This window comes from Pimephales promelas, chromosome 6 (assembly GCF_988280905.1).
Source record: "Pimephales promelas chromosome 6, fPimPro1.hap1.1, whole genome shotgun sequence".
Classification (NCBI taxonomy): Eukaryota; Metazoa; Chordata; class Actinopteri; order Cypriniformes; family Leuciscidae; genus Pimephales; species Pimephales promelas.
Window position 1 is genome coordinate 16368381 of NC_142774.1, and position 26009 is coordinate 16394389.

A 26009-nucleotide genomic window follows, 5' to 3' on the forward strand; every position below is an offset into this window, starting at 1 on the left:
GAGATATCAGTACGCAGCTTAAGATGCTACACGCACTGATAAAAGTGGCTGAGATGGATGAACCTAAAATCGCTGGCTACACATCACATTAAGTTGGCAGGGGTCCACAGAGGAGGATTCAAATACGGCACAGATCGGTGTGATAGAGACAACATGGAGGAAATGCATCTTGGGGCTGAGGGGGGGATTCATAGCTTTTAAAATGGTTTAAAAATGGTTTCTATCAGCAGACGTCTAAGATGCCCGACTCCTTTGATATCTGTCATCATTTCACCACTTGGAAACTGACTGTGAAAAAGGCATATCGCTTGTGCAGCCGCTGGCAAGAGCCCACACGCAATCATAAAGACATAGGGTATTTCAGATAATGGCGGTATACTGTAATGTATATGAAAAGCAATATGCTTATAACAACACACACATAAAAAAAAATCACAGTTGAATCTGTGAGTGGTGGTCCACTGTTTGTAATACAGCCTGCACTAATAATTTGGCCTCCCTGGCTGTAAATTAACCTTTTCATCAAACAGCTTTGAACTGACTAGCATGTCAATATGCACGCTCAATAGCTTAAAAGCACCTTTTATTACCATTGATTTCTGTTTTGTCAGATCCAGCTTAGGATTGATCATTAAAGCTTTGATTTTTCTGCTCGTCCTGCATTGAAAGTGCACACTTCAAGACTCCATAATAGAATTTATACAACCCAAATAAAGGTCTTCTATCAGGGGAGTTGTGGGGGTCTATCAATTGCAAACGAGCCCTGGGCAAATGAAAATACAATTAGGCTTGAGTGTAAGTTTAATTATCTTTTAATTATTAAGTACACATTAACCTTGGGTAATGGAAGTGCTTTGTGAGAGAGATAACGACACTACCTTTGACTCGATAATTGATTAATTTACTTCCTCTTCAAACAGCATCAATGTAAACCTCAAGTGAATGACAAGCATTCATTTCTGTCATGGATCTCTTAACCTTGTGCAAAGCCCATGGCTCAAACACTGTATTTATTTATTTATTTGATTGTCTGTATAATCTATATATTGCTTATTATTTATTATTGAAAGTTATTATACAGTGTAACAGACACAAAAAGTCACTCCGAAATTAAATTAAAGTGGTTTACTTGATCACATATGAACAATACAGAGACTCATAAAAAATGTAAAAATATCACAAAGGTTGAACACTATATGATTAGTTTCAGTAATTATAAAACTTATTCTTTTGCAAGAAATCTTATTTTGAACATGCAGTCTGAATTCCAAAAAAGGACATGACAAATGTCCAATTTAGCTCTGTGTAAAGTCAGACATACATCAGTATGCCTTTATGTCATTTCCTCTTTAATCTCTCTTTTGTCTTATTTTGCTTTCATTATCCCAGACTGTTTTAAAAACCTAGACTCAGATACAATCTCTATTAAGATATGACTTTATTTCCGAATGAAAGAAAGGGTAGAGCAAAGAAACAAAAAGGAGAGGAAGGAGAAAATAGTGAGCAAGTGATAGAGAGAGGAAAATGTCATCTCCCCTTAACAAAGGAAGTAAGTGAGAGGGACAGTGGATAGAGATGAAGAAAGATACTGTTCAAATCTAACATCTAGAAGCTGCAACACAAAAGGTGGACAGTGATGAAAGACTGCATTTATGTCCTGTGTATGGCCCAACAAAAAAAGGTTTCTCTTCCATCATGCACCAGCAAAGGACAAAGGGAACAAGAGCAGACGAGGCCAACGGTACATGTGACATTAGGGTCACTCTGGACCGTCCACTACATAATGGCCTACTTCCACCCTAGATCCTTCTACACAATGAAATCTCAACATTCTTTTGTTAATATAACTCCAGTACAAGAAACATCCCAAGAATACACCAAAGGGACACGTTTGACATTTCGTTCTTGTTATCAAGTTTATCCTCCCTTGTGACAACTGGAATGGCCACAGCCAGGGTTTCCTTTAGGAAACACAACAAAATGGGGGGAATCCCCTTATAACTGTGAAATTCATGATGTCTGCATTATTTTTGCATTATTTTCAAAAACATCCAAAACTTTTGCTGAATGCAATTTGCATGGAGCAATTGCTCATCTCGCTGAGCTTTGTGAAAAATCACAATCTAAAACAAGTCTAATTTGCATAGAAAGAAAGTATGCTGTCTTCAATTAAATTCTCATTTAGCACCTGGTTAAACTGGATTTCAGGTTCTAACTTAAAGGCACTTACACATCCTGGTCATTTGTATTCAGCACAAATCAAACAGATTGTTCAATGTTCGATCCATTGTACTACCTGAAAAGCATCGAACTGTTCTTGAGAGCAAACACACGTGTCAAGGCTGACCAGGAATGTAAGTGACAACCAACAGCAATTTTTTACTGTCTGTGTTGTAGAGTCTGCGTTCCCTTTTGAAGTCAAACTCAACACTGCATCTTGGATCAACACTATGGGCAAAGCAATCAGCATGACTGGTGTCTGAAGCATGTGTAAACACACTCCTATTTCATTGGCTGGCAACAGCCCATGATGTCATAAGCGGAGTGTCTGGAAGTATAAAAGGACGCCAATGGCACACGTCATCAATCTTTTTTGTCTTCAGGAGATGCCTGTTTGTATGTGCTTGTAAGGAAAATGCTACTGGTGGACTCCTCAAGGTAGCTGGATGTGCTCATTATTGTGCATTCTTAAGACTGAAAAAGACTGATGAGAAGCTTTGTTCTTTCCTGATTCTCTCCCGAGGGAGCATGGGAGGAGTCTGACGTGAAGTCCTTTTACTTATGTGACTCCTGATGCTATCTATAATACTTTCATGTCAGTTTATAATATCAAAAAGGACAGAAACCTTTGTTCTTTTTGATATTATGGCGTGGTGACGGCCCAGTGGATAAGACACATGCCTTAGGTGTGAGATACTTTACCTGGGTTCGAATCCACTCTGTGAGACACCAATGTGTCGCTGAGCAAGACACTTAACCCCTAGTTGCTCCAGAGGCGTGCAACCTCTGACATATATAGCAACTGTATGTCGCTTTGGATAAACAGCAACTTTTTTCCAAAGCAGCTTTCACTTTTATCCAAAGCGACTTACAAATGCTATATATGTCAGAGGTCGCATGCCTCTGGACCAACTAGGGGTTAAGTGTCTTGCTCAGGGACACACTGGTGTCTCACAGTGGATTCAAACCCAGGTCTCTCACACCAAAGGCATGTGTCTTATCCACTGCACCACCACCACCCCTCAATGAAATTCGAGTGTGTTTACACAAGCCTCAGACAACGCTCATCAATGTGGGTGTTGCACTCAAAAGTGGAGACAGATGAACGTGAGCTTGCAGGGGTGAGTTTAAGTGGAAGTCGGTTTCACTGAAAGGTCCAGTTATGACATTTTGATTAAACATTACAACGTCAAAACATAAAAAAAAAAATCCTTGCATGGATTAAATGCTTCACAATAAGATCTATGGCATGCAATTAGAAAACATTTACGGTCAAATTTAATTTCATGGTCATTTCATGGTCTTAAATGTACTGATTACCACCATAATAATCAGCCCATTCTCACTCCCAAGGCGTCACCTAACTGACGCCTTGGGAAGCATTTGGACATGCTTCAATATCTGACGCTTTAGGCGCCCTTTAGCGTCAGTTAGATGACGCCCTAGGATCGCGTGTACCCTACCCCCACCCCACACCTAAACCTAACCGCGTCCTCTAACAGACGCTTTCCTTTAGCGTCAGTTAGATGACGCCGTAGGATCGCGTCATGTAAGTGACGCTAAAGGCCGCCTAAAACGTCAAATATTGAAGCATGGTCAAAGGTGACGCCTTGGGGTGAGAATGCGTTGTAATAATACATAAGGTAAAAATTTAAAAATCCACAGCATTACGTTGCCTGTCTATAAAACGTGGCCTGTCATATACTTACATTCCCTGCTAAAAAATAATATCAGTGAATCACATCATGAAAACAGAGATTTGTGTAGAGCACATCAGTCACTTTTGGATCAGGACTGTGAGTGTGAAATGCTGCAGCTTCACATATCAAAAGCTGAGTACAGAAGGAAAACTTGCCTGTGTTAAAAGAGATGCTCTCAAGATGTGGGCGAGAGTTAAAATCAAGCTTTGTGTTTAGTGTCAGTTGCAATGATGAAAACAAAAGTTCCTCTAAATCAGTGGGAGCTCCTGTTTTTTTATTTATTTATTTATTTTGTATTATTTTTTTTAAATGTCAATTAGAAGTAACACTCTCTGAACTCAATCAAGAACCACTGAATAATCCTCAGATTTCAGAGAGCACATGCTGGTGTTACATTAAAAGTTGTCATGGCAAAAACACTGACAGGTCACACTCTAAAAAATGCTGGGTTGTTTCAACCCAAATTTGGGTCAAATATGGAAACACCCAAATGTTTGGTTAAAATGCAATTAACAAAATTTAAAGTTGGATTAAAATTTGAAATTACATTTTTAACCCATCATTTGGGTTTGTCCATATTTGACCCAAATTTGGGTTCAAACAACCCAGCATTGGTTAGAGTGTATTATGTAAATGATGTCATATTTGCGGCAGTGGCTCAGTGGTTCATGTAGGTTTGTGTAGGTTGTCTACAAACCGGAAGGTTGGTGATTCAATCCCCGGTTCCACCTGACAAAGTGTCGAGGTGTCTGTGAGCAAGACATCTAACCCGACGAGCTGGATGACGCCTTGTAGCCGACACCGCTGTCGGTGTATGAATGGGTGAATGTGAGGCAAAATGTAAAGCGCTTTTGTGGCCATTGGGTCTGTGAAAGCGCTATATAAATGCAGTCCATTTACCATTTACCATGTATTGGTTTATGTCAAGGTGTCTACCAAGACATCTCAAATGATGTCATATTTGCATTAAAAATTCATAATTGAGCGAGTGACACTTACTGACAGTAGTCATAAATATGCATGAAATGTCCTTCATATTCATGACACGTGTCATGTCATGATTATGAAGGTGTCATGTCAGTCTTACGCACACCCCTTCAAGTAAAGTGTTACCCTTTATACAATAGATTGCTTTAAAGTAAGCAGCAAAGTGTTAGATGCGAATAAAACAGTACCAGTATTGCTTACGGATAAAATTACACCATCGGTTTTCTACTCTAAGGCAGCCTCTAGTGTGATCATATTTTCTGACCTCGATGGACTGAACAGAAGAAATGTATTGGTGAAAATTTCAGCCTCTGAGCTCACCTATACCTACTATGTAATTGCATGGACCAATGGTGGTTTTAAGGTTTCACAGGCAATTTTTTTTATTTTTTATTTTTTTTAAGAAACTTCGCTTCCTCAATCTGTTTTTTTTTTTTTTTTTTTTTTTTTTTTTTATCAAACTATCTCCAATCACTATCTCCAAAAAAACTTTGTTTTAGCCTAAATTTGTTCTAAATTATGTCACAAAAGTTTATTCTTGGATTTTGTCTGAAGTATTTCAGAGCCATAAAGATTTTCACAAATTTATACAATTTTATAAAAAAAAATTATGAAACTATACAATCTGGATAATAATCAGGAGTTGTTATATTTATCTTTTTTATAAATTCATAAGAATCTGTATATTGGCAGCCCTATAATTTCTCATTTGTTTTTTTTTATTGGTATAAGAAAGCAAAACCATAGTATGCCAGTGCCTGCTCTGCGTGGGGTACCCTGGTTGAACTCGCTGGTATAAAACGTCGACCAGCTGAGGTTGAATGGTTAAGCTCCAGATTCCATTGTAATCTATCATGAATACCAGATCTGCCCTACAGAAGGTCACTGAAAGTCCCATTACAGATAAGGAATTAACACTCAAAAGTGTGGCTTTCTGTCTCATCTTGACACAACTTCTAAAACAGCATGTATTAATCATTCACATACCAGTGCTGTGCTCTCTTTGAAAAGAGACGGACAGGCCTTTTTAGAAAAGGTCAAACTTTCAAATGGCCGACAGGGAACGAGAGAGCGTTAAGCGATCATTAATCACTCTCTGATTGACACAGAAGTCTTTGTATCGTAACTACAGCAATGCAACCATGCTGACTGTTTTTTAATTACACTCATTTAAAATTAATTGACAATCTTTGATGATTGTCACAGCCTTTTCATCTTGAAAAGGACAGCAAGACCAGAGCTAAACTAAACGAGATCAAAACCAGTTTTTTTAAGCCTAACTTCTTACAACAAAAACTTATTTCATCAAAAGATATTTGCACTTGTGACTTTTTAAATTACTTATATATAGTACCATTCAAACGTATCGGGTCAGAAATATTTTTTTTAAAAGAAATTGATGCTTGTATTTAGCAAGGATGGATTTTTATCAAAAGTGACAGTAGTGACAGTAAATAAATTATGTTATAAAAGTTTTATATTTTAAATGAAACATTTTTTTTAACTTTCTTTTCATCAGAGAAGCTGAAAATCATGTGTCATGGTTTTCACTAAAACATTAAGCCTCATAATAATAAGAAATATTTATTTAGCACCTAAGCACATTTGTAACGGTGCTGATCCACTTCTCTGCGCTCCGCTTTATTCATATGGTTGACGTCATGCAACTTTGTTGCACCCGCAAAGCATTCCGGGAAGCCTGCGCTTCATTTTGAAATTTGTCGCGCGACAAAAAGCTTTTTTTTTTTTTTTTTTTTTTTTATGCAAATGATGTCCGTTGAACGAACGCTACGTTGAACGCTACGCTACTCCGATCCAATCGAAGTAGAGCATATGGCGACAGAACAGGACAAAGGAACACCCTTCAACGTACAAATGTAGGGTGGCGTCGCGACACCACACGACAGTCGTGTCGGACAAGTGGATCAGCATCGTAATGGTCACCATCTGGAGTGCCCTTGAAAGCCACCAGAGGGACTCACTGCCCACACTCTTCATCCATTATCAAATTCAACTGTGTTTCATTATCTTGTTTAGTTCACCCCATATAAACCTGGTTTTCTCATTCATTGTCTGTGAAGGCTTGTTTAGTGTTACACTGCAGTTCTTAGCAGTCTCCCTGGTTTCATGTCTCTTAGGGAGCTTTCACACTGGCAGTTTAGTTCGGAACGGGGCACGGTTCGCATGAAAAATCGCAAATCTGAACACTGTCATGGGACCCAGATGCGTACTGGGGCCCTGGTTCACGTGAATATAAAGGCAACACGGACTCGGGTGCGCACTTCTTCAGGAAGTAAAGTAACTTGCACATGCGTTTTCACACAACTAGGGAAATGGGGTCGGCATGCGTACCGAACGTGTCATTTTTGCCGCGCACCTTTGTGCTCGTGCGGACGCGTCGAGTATAAACAAGGCTTTACTCCGTATCAACACGCGCTCTCTGATCGGTAAAGGTGCACAGACCTCTCCCAAATCATCTCCAGAAGTAGCAGTCTCTGAAGCACCACTAACTCGGCCTCCGTTTCCCTCGTAAGCTGATATTAGTATTTAAACATTCTCTATGGAAAAAAAAAATGTTTGTGAAAAAAATATTTTAATAAAATGGTTTTGGTTATAGAGTTCTAATGACAGTGTTCAACTATCACCGTCACACCCCTTTGTAAATGTACAAAATCTGCTTCACCGTCGCTCTGCTGTCGTCATCGTGTAAAACCCGCCCCAACGTTTCTGATTGGTGCCACGATTTCGGCGGATTGGAAATGGCCTTGAATGAGCTCTTTGCCAGACTAACTTCCAGTGCAAATCTAAATTTGACGGAAGTTGTCTGGGTTTTCCCAGGCTAAAATAAAACACTTGTAAGGGACGATAGTGTTGATTATTTACCTTGGATAAGAGCGAGAGTGAGCCTGCAGTGTATTTGTGCATTGCGCATGAAATCAGGGTACCAGATTTAGAAATCCACTCCTTAAAAGAGTCTGTTTGCAAGCAGCAGAAGGCCACCTTATGTGACACACACTGAGACACACACACAGTAAACCTGTATTGAACTGCTCATAATAGCAGCGAATTAATAAAAAATGCAATATCGACCCGCGTTCTGTTTTCAATCAAGTGCCGTGCACGTTTGCGATGACGTAATATGCACGTAAACGAATGGTCATGTGACACAGTTAACAGGAGTGATAAAAGTTCAGCTTTGCCATCAAAAGAATAAGTGACATTCTAAAATATATTAAAATAGAAAATCGTTATTTTTAAATTGTAATAAAATTTCACAATATTAGTTCTTTATTGCATTTTGATCACATAAATAATGCCTTGTTGAGAATAAGAGACTTAATTTAAAAAAAATAATAATAATAATCTATATCTAAATGTGAATATATTTTTCTAGTGATGTAGTACTTGAGTCTGGTCTCGGACTCGAGACTGGTTCTCGAGACCGATTTCTGCTTTCTCGGACTCGTCTTGGACTTGTTCCTTCAAAGACTCGGTCTTGACTCGGACTCGTCCCCATCACTAACGACTGCTCTAAACAATTTCCAATCTAGCTTAGTCTGTAGGCCAAACAGTTGATTATTAACTGGGGTGATATTAAATCATGAATGTCAAAACTGATATCTCGACTCGGACTTGCTTCCTCAAAGACCTTCCTCTCGGACTCGACTGTAGTTGAAAACCAACCGACTCGGTCTCGACTCGGACTCGACCCTTCAAAGACTCGGTCTTGACTCGGACTCAACTGTATTTGAAAACCAACGGACTCTGTCTTGACTCGGACTTTGCAAAGGTGGTCTCGTCCTTGTCACTATATTTTTCACAGTATAGTGGACAGAGTGGAAAGATTTATAGTGCATGTACAAAATTATTATAGATTTTCCTGGTGTTTCCAGGTGTCACTGAACTATTGATTGGGGTTAGCATGAGCATATAATACTTTCACAGAGTGTACACTATGTGAGAACACCAGGTCTCTGTAACACATTTGGTTATTACAGCACAGATTCTGCAGAGCTAACAGTGAAGGGGAGCCAAGAGAATAGTCAATGGAACAGCACAAACAAACCTGTTCCTTCGAACAGAGAAGGTAGAGGGGAGAGAGGCTGAGCGATAGGTAGAGAGATAGAATCCCCATAGAATATGTCTGTGCCAGAGTAAACAAAACACACGCTGGTCTCCTAATGCTAGAAAACAAATTAAATGGCGGGTAAAGTCTCCCCAGACTGGAAAAGGTGTGTTCCATCTGGCTATGGGAGAAGAACGCAAAAAGGCTTTGCTTAACACCACATACCCTGACCTAACAGAGAGAACTAGGAAAAGACATTGTGGTAAATACTAATAGAAGAGGTATGTGACCCAGGATATTATAGCATGAATTATTGATTTGATCGGAGGTATGCACCAGACTCTTACTGCAGGAAAAAAGAAACCCCAAGTGGTGTTTACTGTTGAGATGAACTCGCTTTCTTTGACATCATGGGCACCTGTGTAAGAGCAGAACTAATATGAAGATGTGCACAGCAACTCCATTGGGAAATCATTTTATAGGCTACAGGTCATTTTACACAACCTGAAATAAATAAATAAAAGATTAAAAAAAAAAAAACACCCTACCTACTGGTTCCTCCACTTCAACACTTCTACTCTAGTACAGCTCAAAAGACAGGACTAGTTATAGTCAGCCTCAGAAAAAGGGCAGTGATTGAGCATCAACCATTCTGTTCTTTATCATGAAATTAATTTAATAATAGTAGCTCTACTATTAGAGACTCTTTTTGGGCTCCGAGATCACACTTGGTTGCTTTATTCAAATTGCTTCTAGCCCTTTGACTGGTTTTAATGTCTTGGGAAATCCCTCTATAGTACTCACAAGAATGAAAGGAGGTGAAATTGAATTATTAAGACCTGTGTTAAATATTACGTTCTAAGAAGTTATGCATATACATTTCAGATCACTAATGCCATCTCAGTGGCGTGTTTTAATTAAATTTAATTATAAGAAACTTTTTTTTTCACACGAATCATGTGGATTGTATTAACCTGAGAGTAATGTTTAAATTGGTATGGTGGGAAATCTCTTTTTAAACAACTGTGGTATGCAACGATAAATGATAAACGAACGGACTGAGGGGTGGGGGGTTGCCCGATTCTCCAGTACCTCGTATGGCCCTGGTGGTACGTTTACCTTATAGTGGAAGGGAAATTATGTGTAAGGTACAAGGGTCACAAGGAAATATTACTTACCCCATTCATTGGGTAGGTCTTCCAGCTTAGTTCTCCCAGCACAGCAGTAGTGTCCAAGAGAACGACTATGGAGAAAAAAAAAATGACAACTAGGTAAAATATAAGTCTCCAAAAGCACAATGAATCAATGGACCAGTTGCATAAACATAACCACTAAATTGAGACAGTTTGTCTAACTAGTCTGACCAACTAGCAATTGGCTTTATGCACAGCTGCACCACTTCCTGAACTTAAGCCAGCTCCTTTGTTTCCTGTCTGCCATTATTGGACAAATTGATTAGTTCAGGTGCGCCTGACCTCAGTAGTCACGGCAACAATAATCAGACACACCTGAATTAATCAAGCTTGGCCAATAATGGCAGACAGGAGACAAAGGAGCTGGCTTAAGTTCAGGAAGTAGTGCAGCTGTGCATAAAGCCAATTGGTTAGGGCTAATTGGTCTTACTTTTCGGATTCAGATTAGATCAGTCCAATCTACCTTTTTATGTAACTGACTTAAAGTTATGACCAGTCTTAAAGAAAAAAAAAAAGAAAGAAAGAAAAAAAAAAGATGACTAATTTGTAAGATAACTGGACACATTAACACTATGGCCACATGAAAAACAGGTTTATGTAGAACATTATAACAGAATAATAAAGAAATAGTTAATAAAAAATAATACTAGTACTGTAAGAGCTGTATGAGTAAACCTCACTCAATAGACACACTAATGGCTAATACTGCCCTATAGCGGCTGCAGCCTTTAGCGTACGCCAGTTCGAATTCCACCCAGAGGAGAACCGTAAGAGTTACATGTGGAATATGATTTACGGTTTTATGGTGATTTACTTTTTGACACTTTTAAATCTCCAGTCTCTTTTCACTGTAAATGCATGGAAAAAATGTCATTACTACATTCTTCAAAAGAAAAAAAATTCTAAACAGTGCGAGTATAAAAAAGAAAATAATAAATAAATAAATAGTAGCTAAAATAAAACACCCAAACACAATTAAGTTGTCGATGCAAACTTAAAGCAATTAATTAAGTTTCAAAGAAATGAGACTTACAAGATTAAAGTACCAGCAGTGAGACTCTAAATGGATCCCTTGAGTCTGACATCATTAACAGAGACAAAAGACACAGAGGCAAAAACCACAGCAGAAGAATACAAATATTAAATGATCTACCACCAATCATAAATGAACACCCCACATTTAGCCTGCATGCTTATACAATTTGCTCTTTGAAAGTTTGAAGCTAGTCACATTGTTACGTCTGGTCAGGAACGAAACAGAGGGTGAATCCAATCGCAAGCTTTTATTAATAACACTAACCAATAATCCAGGGAACTCAGAACAGGACAGAGAAACAGACAGGAACCAAGTAACATTTAAACAACAACCGACAGGCAACAACTGAAACAAAGGGGTTTAAATACACAGACAAACAAGCCAATCAAGATAACAAGGGGGCGTGGTTGATAAGAAACACCTGTGGACACTGAGCAACAACATGACAAAAGACAAGACACATGGCAGGATCACATGACCAACAAGGAATCACGTGATATATAAAACACAACAAAACCCACACGTGACACACATCCACTGCCCCCAGCAGGTGATTCATCTGTTCAACCAAATAAAAAATAAAAAATGCTCACCCACATGTGCCAATTTGATATGATGAATGTGCAATTTCCTTTGTCTCAAAACCAGGATTTAATTACAATGTCTATCAATAAGACGTAATAATCTCATCACACAAAGTCTGGGTATGTGTCATTCTCTCATCTACCTACCCAAAATTCCATACTTAAAGTTTAAAAAGATATACTTCAATAGTAAGTATGTCTTGTTTTTGGTTGGTGAACAAGTGATCATTATTCTCACTCAACACATCGGTTTGTGTGCAAGACAGCTTCTGAATATGTGTTGTAATACTGAGTTAATAATCAGCTTATCCGTCTATGTGTTGTCAAAGAGTTAACGTAATGATCCTCGAAGAATGCCTGTCTGTAGAGAGTCTGCAGACAGGTTGAGCACTACTGTTCGCCCTGATCAAATTTGCTTGACAATGCCTGATAATTCTGCCTGGAAGTGATGGATCTGTTCCACTAACACACCCAAACAGAAAAAAAAAAAATGTGAATTAGAGGATTAGGCACTTTGGCCACTCATTCTAAATCACATTACACCTCTGTCTAGACCCAGTGTCTCTGTCTTGAGTCATATTATCCCTAAATTTCCGCACTTACTTTCTCCCTCACAATGAAGGGATATTAAACATGTCTGTAAGCATATCGGGACAGAATGATCAATTTGTAATGACTTTATTAAGAGATATTTACCAGATTAGGCCTAAAGCCAGTCAATGATGCACATTGAATTGGTGTAAGTTAGGTCTCAATTCTTGAACATGAATTAGACATGAGATATTTTTTGTCAAACCTCTTATTTGACCTATAAAAAGGGCACCACCAAAGAATTCATTATTGGGATGCAACACGGTTAAACTTTAACACTTTCACACACTGTTTACTTTAAAATATTTAGCTTTTTTTTTTTTACTTGACCATTTTAAAAGAATGAATCACATTCTTATTTCCATATTGACACATAAAACCTGTCTCGAGATGCAGTAACAGTGGTGCATCACAGATGTATTAGTTTTATTATTATTTTTGTTTGTTTTATTCTTATTCAGAAAATTCATACATTTCTTAAAGCATTCACATTCACTTTTTGAAAGTTTGACCAACACAATAATTTTCACTGGAAAATGTCTTCTGAACAAGTAAGTAACATCCACTTTTGTTCTGATCAACAAGAGGGAAAAAAACATTCGACATGATAAGCTTTGTTAGATTTAATCAACGCGATTTACAGCAACCGTGCAAATTATAGCCTACTTTGTTCTCAAATTGTTCATGTTAAAGGGTTAGTTCACCCAAAAATGAAAATTAAGTCATTAATTACTCACCCCCATGCTGTACCAACCCCGTAAGACCTTCGTTCGTCTTCGGAACACAAATGAAGATATTTTTGATTAAATTTGAGAGCTGTATAACTACCACATTGGCTCCTAAGGGACTGCCTCTTGACGGCCCAGAAAGTCAATGAAGAAAATGTTTAAATATCCCAAGTGACTACCGTGGCTCAACTGTATGTTTATCAAGCGACGCGAATACTTTTTGTGCGAAAAAACAAACAAAAATAACGAGTTTATTCGACTATTTTTTTCTTCCTTGTAGGCCAGAACGAGACTTCCTTATAGATTTCCACGACGCATGCGCGAGATTTGCGATCTGCGTACACCAGCTTACACTACTTCAGATCGCAATTCTCGCGCATGCGTCGTGGAAATTTATAAGGAAGTCTCGTTCTGGCCTACAAGGAAGAAAAGAAATAGTCGAATAAACTCGTTATTTTTGTTTGTTTTTTCGCACAAAAAGTATTCGCGTCGCTTGATAAACATATAGTTGAGCCACGGTAGTCACTTGGGATATTTAAACATTTTCTTCATTGACTTTTTGGGCCGTCAAGAGGCAGTCCCTTAGGAGCCAATGTGGTAGTTATACAGCTCTCAAATTTAATCAAAAATATCTTCATTTGTGTTCCGAAGACGAACGAAGGTCTTACGGGGTTGGTACAGCATGGGGGTGAGTAATTAATGACTTAATTTTCATTTTTGGGTGAACTAACCCTTTAACAACATCAGTATTGCGTGACTAATGTTAAATTTAATGTGTTTTATGGTTACCTGTGTAGTTCAGACTTCGTATTCTCCATAATAGCAAAACGAGAAAGGCACAACAAAGGAAACTCCATAACTGTGTGAAATAAGAAAATTGTTAACCGATTTAACTATTGAAATGTCTTACTTGTTCAGCAGAAAAAAGCCGTCTCTTCTTCATTTTGAACCCCTTCAAAACACGGAGTTCACACACTTTTCAAAAGCCCCACCGATGTTTAAATCCTTGTTTTCGCATGACACGGTTTCTTTCTCTTTCTCTAGCCACCTTAAATCTGAAGTATGAAGTCTTTTGGGTTGTATAACTGCTGAATCTCCAGTTGACACTGATGATTGTTGTTTGGATATTTCTGGATGCCATAAGTTTAATAATGTAAAGTGCTGCGAGAATAGCCTATACATCTCTACATCTCCTCACGTGCAGCTAGCCGAGACCCCTTCTTTATGTGTATAGGTGTGACGTAATGACGCAAAGACATGCTCGAATTTCCCGCGGAAACCCACCAGTACCACTGGAATTAAAATCATTATTACAAGCTAAACGTTTTTGAATCGTAGCTAGATGGTTTTGACCACTGGCAGAATATGTTTTTTTTTTTTAGTTTTTTTTTTTTAAATAATTATTTTGGATTATTTTTAACTTAAAAAGGTTATGGACAGCAGCTTTAAAATAGTTAATATTAAGTTGAATATACATGAAAGTGAGTGGCTATTGAACTGAAAGAAGAATAGTGTGAAGCTCATACTGTGTTGAGCTGATGTGATTATTATTATTAGTATTATTATTATTGTTTACTTTTAGCATACATCACCATGTGATGCGTCTTGACAAATTATCACTGATGTTTCCTGGGGTCATCAGTGTTTCAGGTCTTTCAACAATCAGACTCCCTCGACCAGGCGACCCAGCCATAGCCATCTTGAAGCAACTTCCACTGCCTCCCTGGCAAACTTCAGGCCATTTTGTTTCCTGCCCCCCTTGATATCTAGAATATTATAGGCCCTGCTGAGTTACTGGACTGCAAACCCTCTGCATCCCATCTCGATGGGTTTGCACCTCGCTCGCCAGCCGTTACTTCGACACTCTTGTACCAGCTTGCTATACTTAGTTCTGATCCTCTCACTGGCCTCCTCGATACTGTCCTCACAGGGAACAGTAAGTCCTAAGAATATAATTTACTTGGAGGATTCAGATATCTCTACCATATCTGGCCTTAACAATGTTATTGCAACAGTTTCTGGAAACTTAAGCTACTTCCCCAGGTCAATCTTCAGCTCCCAGTCCTGTGCTGATGTTAGCAGGCCAGATGAGCTGGTCCTAGCTCCTGGTTTTACCTTCTCCTTAATCCTGACAAAACTGATGGTCTTCTTCACTGGGTGAAGGTGCTTACAGTGGGAAATAATGCTGGAGATGGTGTCTGCTATGGCTTTCAAGAATGATGCCAATGATAGTGCCCAGTGTTTTTGACAGCGGATATGTAAAAAGGCCTTTACTCTGCTAGGGGCAAACTCCAAGCAAGCTGGTGTCACTGCCAGGGCTTGGAGATCTCCCACCCTCTTAAGTGAGGTAATAGCTAAGAGAAATACCATTTTTAGCGTTAAGTTCTTAGGTGAAGCCGACTGCAAAGGTTCGAAGGGGGCCAGGGATAACCCTTCCAGAACTATTGCCAGGTCCCAGGCAGGAACCCTGGACCTGGTTGCCGTTCTCATCCCCCAAGTACCACAGAGAAACCGAATGACCAAATGGTGCCTCCCCAGAGGCCCATCACTTAACGGTGCGTGGAAAGCCGCAATGGCAGCCACGTACACCTTTAGCGTGGAAAGGAAGAGACCCGCAGAGAAACGATCTTGAAGAAATTCCAGAACTGAAGCCACCGGGCAGTTTACTGGATCTAACTCATGTTCTCTACACCAAGTGACAAAAACATTCCACTTGAGGCCATAAAATCTCCTAGTAGATGGAGCCCTAGCGCTAAGTATGGTTTGCGTACAGGCGAAGCCTCGGCCAGGCCTGTACCAAGGCATCCAGCCCCAGTGGGGCTTGATGTGAGAGGGAGAACCAAAGTGGGCAGTGGGACGTCTCTTGAGACGCGAATAGATCCACTTCCATTGGTCCAAACCTCTCCCATATCAACTTCACCACATCTGGATGAAGTCTCCATTCCCCGGGCCTCAGCCCCTGCCTCTACAGGATGTCTGCTCTCTGATTCTGAACCCCCGGAATATACATTGCTTTGATAGACAGTATTTTCCCTTGGGACCAAAGAATAATCTGATGCACCAGTCTGTACAGAGGGCGCGATCTGAGTCCCTCTTGCCGGTTCAGATAGGCTACCACTGATGTATTGTCTGGACGTACTGTATCAAGACATGATAATCCTTGATGTCTAGAAGGAAGCACCTCAGAGCCCTGAACAAAGCCATCATTTCTAGACAATTTATGTACCAAGAATGATGATGGTCCTGCCACAGACCCCTGGCAAAGTCCATGACCGCGCCCCAACCAGGGAGGGAGGAGACTGTCGAAGCGGTTTTCCGGCGACATGACGCTCCCCGCACTGGCCCTTGGGATAGGAACCAAGGTTTCCACCAAATTACCAGAGAACGAAGGCATCTGCGTGTAACTCTGATCATATGGAACAGATTCCTCTTGAGGGAAAAACCCTAGGCTCTCAGCCACCACTTAAGGGGGCCTCATGTGTAGAAGGCCCAAATGTATAATGTTGGATGACGCTATCATGAGGCCCAGCAGTCTTTGAAACTGCTTTACAGTGATGGCCTGGCCTAGCTTTATCCCGGACACCATGGCCAGGACGGATTCGATACAAGCGGGAGACATACATGCCTGCATTGTAACCGAATTCCATTTCATGCCCAGAAGAGCAGTCTTCTGAACTGGGTCCAACACATTTTTCTTAGTGTTGAGTCTCTAATTTTGGCCAAAGACGACATCTCGATGCCGAACTGCCATTCCTCGAGACTGGGCCAATAAGACCCAGTCATCAAAGTGATTCAGTATACGGATGCCCTGAAGCCTCAGTGGAGCCAGAGTTGCATCCATATACCTACACATGAACATGCGGGGAGAGAGTGCTAGGCCAAACGGATCTAAGAGAACCAGCCTCTCGAGACTGGCCTCTGGTGTTTTTCGAGCACCCTTCTCGACTGCCTGAAGCGGAAGACCGGCAGGCTGTAGTCGATACGGTTCCGTGACCATAACTGAAGCTTGTTTTTTTTTTCCAAGGAAAAACGACGCAGAGTACGTTCACTGGAGAATGATGCAGCCCGAAGCGCCATAGACGGCGGGCAATACACATCGTTTCCTAGAGGGCCTTGATTGCCCTGCAACTGAGTGGACAGCCCCAACTTTTAGATCTACCATGTCAAACCAGTCCTCGGATCTGATTTGGTTTCTGATAATGGAAATTGTAAGCATTTTGAACCTGGATCTCCTCAAAGAACATGTCAATAGCCTTAGATCTAAAATTGGCCTCACTCACCATCCTCCTTTGTAACTAAAAAGTGCCGGCTGTAAAACCTGGACTTCCTATCTGGTAGGGGAACACTCTCTATGGCCCCTTAATTCCAGTAGAGTCTGTACCTCTTGTTCCATAACCCGAGCCTGTTCTGGAACCACTGCAGTCGGTATGACCCCAACAAACTTGGGAGGTCGGTAACCGAACCCATATAGATATATTGGAATGCGTTGCCATTCTACAAAACCTACTAAGGGAACCAGCCCCTCCAGACCGGTCTCCGGTGTTTCTCGAGCACTATTCTCGACTTCCTGAAGCAGATGACCGTCAGGAAAAAGTAGAGAAAAAATTTTGTGACCATAGTCGGTGCCCGGTTGCAAGCCCTTGGGGTGAACGCCACAGTGTGCGTTCGCTGGAAATTCATGTAACCCGAAATGTTCAAAACGGTGGGACAACATATAAATATATATATATATATATATATATATATATATATATACTTTATATATACTTTATATATAAATATTTACTTAAATCTACGCGCTGCCTCGGCAAACGTGAGATCTCAGTCACAGAATCTTTATTGCAGAGTAGACTCGTAATCTACACGCTGCCTCGGCAAACGCGAGATCCGAGCCACTATAGATTCTGTATTGCAATGCAGACCTTAAATCCACGCACTGCCTCGGCAAACACGAGATCTCAGTCACAGAATCTTTATTGCAAAAGTAGACCCGTCTACACGCTGCCTCGGCAAACGCGAGATCCGAGCCACTAGATTCCATATTGCAAAAATTTAGGACACTGGGTTTGGAGACACGGGACGAATGCGGTTTATCCCATGATCTTGTGATCTTTTTGTGGCGATCGGGGAAAAACGGCAAACCCCGGCGCTGAGGCTGTGACCCGTGCCGCATGAAACGCTCATCTAATTTACTTTGAACTTGCGTTCCCTGCTCATCTTGTGGCCGGCTGATGTTAAGTCTGGCCACGGCACGAGTCACAACCTCACCAGTTCCTCATATGCTTGGCCATGAATTGGCGCGCCAAACTCACGGTCATCCGCATCGATACTGAGCACGTCTACTTCCTCGATCGGAAGCAGAGAGCTCGAGTATCGGAACCTGATCATGGTCAGAAGAAGCCACGGCGCGGGTTTCTGCACCACTCACAGGGGCTATGGGATCATCAGACGATGAATGAAAAAGTGCCTCAGCAGTCTCATTCTCATCTGCAATATCCCGCTGCGAATGCCACAATCTCAGTCACCGCGCCGCCTCAACGGACGCGGGACCAGAACCGTGGGGAACGCGAGCCTGACCGTGCTCATCAAAGCACGCCAGCCGGGAGCGCAGCACTCTAATAGGAAGTGCTTCACAGTCTGCACAAGCAGCTCCCTCGAGAGCTGCTCGTGCATGCTGCGCTCCCAAACAATTTACACATAAAGCATGTGTGTCCCCACCCGTGATGTAACGAGGGCAGGGATGCACACATCTTTTAAATTGTTCGCTGGCCATTTCTAGTTCAAACTGAGTGACAAACAACACCAAATAAGACAGACAGTTTTTCAACACAGAGCGCTTGCTGAAGAGCAAAAGCTAGTGTGTGTTGTGACAGCGTAACTTTTATACTTCCGGGTATGCCGTCACATGTTACGTCACGACGCAACACCAATCAGGATTGGATTAGTTTCATTTATACTTCAGAGGCGCACTCTTAGGGAGCGTCCCCAAACTGTCGATTCTCAACGCAGTGTAGAGTTCCCTCGAAAGGGAACATGGGAACCTGTAGCCATGTTGATATTAGATTACCCTGTTAGTAATCTCTGTTAATCTCCAGTATTATTACATTGTTTGATACAATATTGTTTTATTTGATATTATGTAAATGTGAATTTTTATTTTATATTGGTTTGTTTATTATTACCATATGTTACTTTTATTTATATGGTTTAAAGATATAAGTTAATGTTGTGTCCAGTTTGGCCCTGTAAATAAAGGGGTATTATTTTTTTTTTTTGACAAAGTGTGTGTGGTTTCGTTTTCTTAAGTACCGTTTCAAGAACTGTTTAAACACTGGAACCGTTTAAAAAAATACTGAATAGGTAATGGTATCAGATAAAACCCCAACCGATACCCAACCCTAGATACCATGCTGATATATCTAAGCTTTGAACTTGCCAGTTAAGCCTGACTTGTCCACTGCAACCAGCCAGGCTTCTAGCTCTTGGCTGGTGGTTCGGATGGCTGTCGTGTCTCTCAGGCTGCGGTTAAATATTTTCCCCAGGCTCCTAACATTTTTTTTCCCTTAATGTATGATATCTGAGTGTTGTCAAGTGTAAATAAGAACTTCTCAGTGACCTTAACTTTCTTCAACCCCAGGGATCTGAATTTTGCCGGCTTGAAGCTCATACGTGCCCAAGTCATCAGCTCATCAAGGCCCTTCAGAATCCACCTACTCCCTGGAACAGATGCTGTTGTCACTGTTAGGTCATCCATGAAAGCCCTAATCGGTGGTTGTTGGATGCCAGATTTTGAGAGGGGATCTCTACACTGCACCTCAACAAACTTCATTAGCATGTTCATGGCAAGTGTAAAAAGGATCACAGAAATGGTCCCGGACAGCTTTTTATAAACCCTATAAGGTAACATGCTCTGCCTTAGGGCTGAGCTTGTTCTTGCTTTCTTGACCACCTCCTGGGCCTCCTTCAAGCTGGGCACCTTACTGTCAAATTCCACAGTTGGTGCCGGTGGAATGATCAAGGCCTTACAATGGCCAAGTCAGTTATCCCTGGCTTCATCACAAAGGGTTTCTCTAAGGTGGTGGTCAATCTCATCTTTGGGGCAAGTAAGGTGGCCACTTCGCTTCTGCACTAGCTACTATTTTGTAAGGATATAGCTATCTATATCCAATCCCATCACCTTTTCTAATCTAAAGCTTTCAATCATATCCATGTTTAATAAGTATCTGGGAGTCTCTCTTGACTCACATCTTACTTATCGTGGCCATGTCCAAACCTTAACCAGAAAGTTAAACCAAAAGTTAATTGTTTATAGTAAAATTAGAACATATTTGTTACTTTCTGTTTCTAAGAAATATCTGCATGCCATCATTACGTCCACTCTGTCATATTTTTTATTTTTATTTTTAAATATAAAAATAAAATTTGTGTGAGAGGGGATTTTGAAAAGGGTAGACCTAGATCATGTGAGTCTCACACCTCCACAAGAACTAGCTACATTATGTGCAGTCACCATCATTTATGGGCAAATTTCAATCCCTGTCTCATCCCCCTCCACAGGAGTGGTCATATGATCTTATAAGCAACTGCTCTTAACCCACAGGCATATTTAGTACCTGGTATTCCTGTAGCACAACCACCATCAGAGCCTCAATGATGGACATGTTAATTGCTAGTTCAACATCAAAACCTAAACCTCTTCTTCCCAGGTTGACAATAATAAAGAGTCTGATTTAGCCTTGCTGAAAATGGCTCTACATTTGTCTCTCAGGGGTACATGTTCATCTCACCGAGCAGTGACTACAAACTAGTACATTGTACATGCATGAGCCAACTCCAAAGAATCCATTAAAAAAAATAGTACAGAACAATGATAAATCATGGCTTTAAGATGTGAGTATGAAGAGAACAAAAAGACAAGTTTACATGTATTTCCCCACATTTTATGTAAACATTTTTACTTAATGCTGTATAGCCTCTTTTCAGGCCAAAAGTGAAAGACTTCAATTGGTATTACATTTTTGGATTAATGGTTCTCAACCAGGGTTCTGGGGCCCACCATGGGGCTATAGCAAACTTCCATAGACTATAAAAAAATATGGACGGAGTATCCGTGACTTTACCCCTAGGTTTCTGAAGAGCGTTTTTGAAGCCTAAAGTGGGCGGGGCCGGCCGTCGCCATCTTGGTAGTGCGTCACCTCTCGTCACAACCGAATCAATTAAAATGGGCAAAGAGGCGGGACGCGGGTGGAGCTGAGGTACTATGCTATACTGCCCTCACGCTGAAGAGACAGCTGATTGAAAAAGTAAAGCCAATGGTTAAAGTTTATGTTTTTGCCCTTCGAAATATTATAATAGTTATAAAAGTATATAAGACGTAACTAAAAGTGAGACTATTTACTTTGCTTTTTGATCAACTTTATTAATCTCACAAGGGGCAATTAGTTAAGAGCAGACAAACTACTGGCAGTGAAAGCAGCGGCAAGAATCCACCTGTCACTCAAGTGACCACGCCCTTAATTATGCAGAACTTTAAGGCTTAAATATAATTTAAACAGATGAGTTGTAAAAAAATTCATCCCCCTCACAGTCGTCATCATGAAGGGAAAAAATAGCACATAGACCAAAATAACTATTTGCCACCAGGCTGTAAACATTTTTGGCTTCAAGAGAGAGATGGGGAGGTTGCCCCTTGCAAACTTCCAAGGGGGCCTTAGGGTGAAAGTTGTATTTAAATTGATAAGTTATTATTAATATATTAAAAAACTCTAATCTGAAATAAAGAGCACACAGCTCCTGAAACTTGTGCTTAAAGACCCCTTGTGGTAAAAATCAAGTTTATATGTCTATGGCCTACTCACACACACAGACAAGCACCTGATCAGTGTGTTACCCCTGTCTAATTCTAAATCCAATGGCCAACTTATTTGTTGGCATTTGTCTGTGCAGTAGACAAACCATGTACAAATTCAAAAGTTAACACCATTGCTGAGTATTTACAATTTAAAACTGAAGTGAACCAAAGATAGTCTCAAAAAAGTGCTGGTCTCATTTTGAAATCGCTGGTGTTTCTTACATAAAAAAACTACCTTGTAACCAATCACATCAACATGTGATCGTCAACGAGTGGATCTCTGAGCTGGTGTGAGTGAGTAAAGGCAGGGCTAGTTTGCATATTCATGGTACCGTAAATTTTAAATGAGGCAAGGGTGTAGAGTTACATTCAAGCTATCTTAAGGCATGAAGACATTTTTTTACAAGAAAAAAAACTTTCAAATATGTCATTTTGGTGATCAAAGTAAATGAAGTAAGAAAAATAAACTTGTTTTCCCTTTGAATTAAAGTTTATTTTTCTGACCCCATTGACATATTGATTGATTGATTGATTGATTGATTGATGATTGGTTGATTGATTTATTGATTGATTGATTTATAGTTATTTATTTATTTATTTATTTATTCAGACTAATACGTTAATGGCGCTTTTCCACTACACAGTACCAGCTCGACTCGACTTGGCTCGGCTCGCCTTTGTTTGGTTTTCCACTGTGTAAAAGTTAGTACTGTACCTGTACCTGCTTTCGGGTACTTTTTTTAGTATCACCTCCGGCGAGGTTCTGAGCGAGCAGAGGCGAACTAAGTCGGTACTAAAATGTGACGTGAAAATAATGCCAACTTCTAATTGGTCAAAGAGAATCATCACCATTCACTGCGTCATCATTGCACACGCCAGATGGAGTATCCAGAATATCCCCACCATTCTTAAATAGTCTGGCCAGAGATAGTTTCTAAACTTACTACTATTATTATTATGGCAACTCGGAAGAATACGCCGTGGTCAAACGAGGAGGTACAGACTTTCCTTTGTTTGGTTGCCAGAGATAGGATCCAGCGAGAGCTTAGGGCAGCGAGGAACGAAAGGCATCGCTATGATGACTGGGTACTATTTGTGGTGGTACTGTCTTCAATGGAAAACGGAGCGAAAAGCGAGCCGAGTCGAGGCAAGCCGTGCCGAGTCGAGCTGGTACTGGTAATGGAAAAGCACCATAAGAAAACTATTTCAGTGTGAAATCATTAAAGATACCATGAAATCATGAGATTTTTCTTATTTTATATGGAATTTTCAACCCGATCTCACAAAAATGCATACGCATTTCATGAGGTGGCTAACTCGTACGAATTTATACGATCTCACTCGTACAAATTCATACGATTTTTTCTAAAGCGTAGGCTTACATATTTTAGGAGTTGCCCAATCGTATGAATTTGTGCGAATGACCTACCCCTGGCCCCGCCCCTAAAATTACCCTAATCACTGGGGTTTAGACAAATCATACAAGTAAATTTGTAGGAATTAGCCACCTCGTATTGGTTGTGAGATAGCGTTCGAATATCGTGGTGTTTATTGTAAAAGTTAAATTATTTTTATTTTTATTTTTTTGCTCTCATGAACTTCAATCAAAATAACTTTCCCTCTCTCTTGCATGCACTTCTGATGTTGTGTTTGCTGGTGTGTTACGTTCTAGTTCTGTTTTTGTCTGTTTTGGCTTCATATTTGTTCCGGTTTGCCTGAGTTCAGGTTGCCACTTAGTTTCTATCATCACTGATTATATTACACATTGGTTCTTAGTTCTGTTTACCAATATGTGTGTATTTAATCCCTTACTTTCCTCTGTCCAAGTTTTGTACATGTTTGTATGGTAGTACTCTATGAGTCTGATTCCTATATTCTCTATGTTTCCAAGTAAATATTTGTTATTGAATTTTCTGGATCGTGCGATCATTGCAGCCACACAACTTTACAGAGTGAGGGCAGGAGGACATAGCACAACTGATTCAGATCACTTGGACGTCACTGTGATTACACGAGGTAAAAACTATATAAATACTGTTCGTTTTCTCACACAAACCGCTCGTTTCGTGTCTTAGGCCATCAATGTGTACTTACATTTACGAGTCATTAAATCATGTTTAATTTTTACTTCTCTGTGCATGCTTTTAGGTGGACCCCCTTAGCCTCCAGTGTATGACTGATAGACAACAACGGTTTGACTGAAAAATGTCAAAATTGAAAATACTGTGGAAACAAAGACACCTACATCTTGGATGCCCTTGAGGTAAGCTAAAAAATATCAAAAATTAATTTCAAAGTGAACTATCCCTTTAAATCTAGACTAAAACACATCTCTTTAACCTGGCATAGCGTGCCAGAAACACTTCCCATAACACCTGATGTACTTACATCGTAAGAAGAATGGCATCTAATATTAGTCTCAATGTCACTGTCACTTTGGCAATGTCACGTTGTAAAGAAAGACTACACGCACACACACATATGCATTCAAACACGGATGCCTCTACACTAAACACACAACAATACACATGCATACCATCACCGTTTTCACAGATTCGCGTTTTTAAAGTTTACACAGAGATGATAAGTGTACTTGCTTTCAAAACCTGTTTTCAAAAACTCAAACTTCAAAGTTTGCTTTCTCAGGCCACCAAAACACCGTTGACGTGTAAATGAATGACCAGAACAGATCTCTTTTTCATTCATTTCCTATTATCACTGTTAAGCTGCTTTGAAATCTATATTGTAAATAGTGTATGTGTCACAGTTTGTCGTCTTCACCTGTTTGTCCCGTCATCTGCACTACACTTCCCCGGATCCTTTTGTTTCTACTCCCGGACTCACTCCCCAATCAGCCACCTGTTCCTCGTCCTGTCATTATCATTTTCACCTGTGTTCACCCCACTTAGCTTAATTCCTCTGTGTATTTAGTTCAGTTCAATTTCATTCAGAGTTTGTCGTCGATGTCTTTCATTGTTCAGTGTGAACCCGTGTGGTGCTCGTCTTCCTGTCTGCCTGCCTGTATTTATATAATAAACCCTGTTCTCCCCGATTCTCCCGTCTCCTCGTCCTTCTGCCAGAGCCACATCGTGACAGTATGTTGTAATATTGTAATAAATGAAGCCCTACATTTTTCTTGTTTGAGAAGTCGTTTCACTCAGATACACACCATAATAGGGAAGAAAAGACTATCACAAATTCTGTGTCATGCCAACTTTGTTTAAATGAATTCTGGTCAATTAATATATTGTATTTACCCTCCCAGTTTCAATTAGTTTTCAATTTTAATTTCAGAATTCAATTAGAAATACCAGAAATATGCATATTGTAGGTGGGCCTTTATATAATGATAGTGAGGGGCGAGTCAAAATGATTGAGAACCACTGGTCCTTGATGCCACAAATTCTGGCTCCCATATCAAAAACTGGTATTTATAGTGAATTTCATAATGAAGTCGTTTGACAATAGAAAACGGGGGAGAGATGTTTACTGAAAACTGTACAACAACTTGAAATTAAGATAGTATAGCAAATTCAAATGATCAGCCATTAGAAGTAGATAATGGAACTGGCAAGGGTAATGCTGCAAATGGCAAGATGTTTTCCAGATGGGGCAATTATTGATGGTCTTATTACAAAAAGCAGAGCGGGATTTCTTGCTGCAGCTGAATCTTTATAACTGGTGTTGACAAGATCCACAAGCTTCATTTCAAACCAAATCAACTGCTGAATATTTGTTGTCTCTCTCCCTCCGCCTTAGTATGGAGAGTGAGACATCAACAGAGACACATCAGAAGTGGCAGCTAGCGCCTATGTCTGTCTGTAAAAATCTGGAGTCCCTAAAGTAGGCCACATGGAAAGGAGGAAAGTATAAAAAAAAAGAAAAGATGGATAGAGAAAAACCTTGAGTATCTGGGCTGGCTCTATAGTTTAGATGTTTCTTTGATGTGTCATGTCAGAAGATTTGGACCTTGATGTTTTTAAGCTCTATGAGTTGTTGAATGGATCCTAATAGAACATCCCATAAAGTGTCATTTAAATGTAAAAACAATCT

General features: G+C 40.1%; 1 protein-coding gene across 3 annotated transcripts in view; it reads right to left on the reverse strand.

Moving 5' to 3' along the window:
- Nucleotides 1-26009, reverse strand: part of epha6 (eph receptor A6) — a 164155-nt gene that overhangs the window by 131187 nt on the left and 6959 nt on the right. For all 3 annotated transcript variants that reach the window (XM_039649533.2, XM_039649534.2, XM_089132185.1), the window contains exon 2: nt 10152-10216. In XM_039649533.2, the coding sequence (XP_039505467.2) occupies nt 10152-10216 (65 nt within the window). The remainder of the gene's footprint in view (nt 1-10151; nt 10217-26009) is intronic.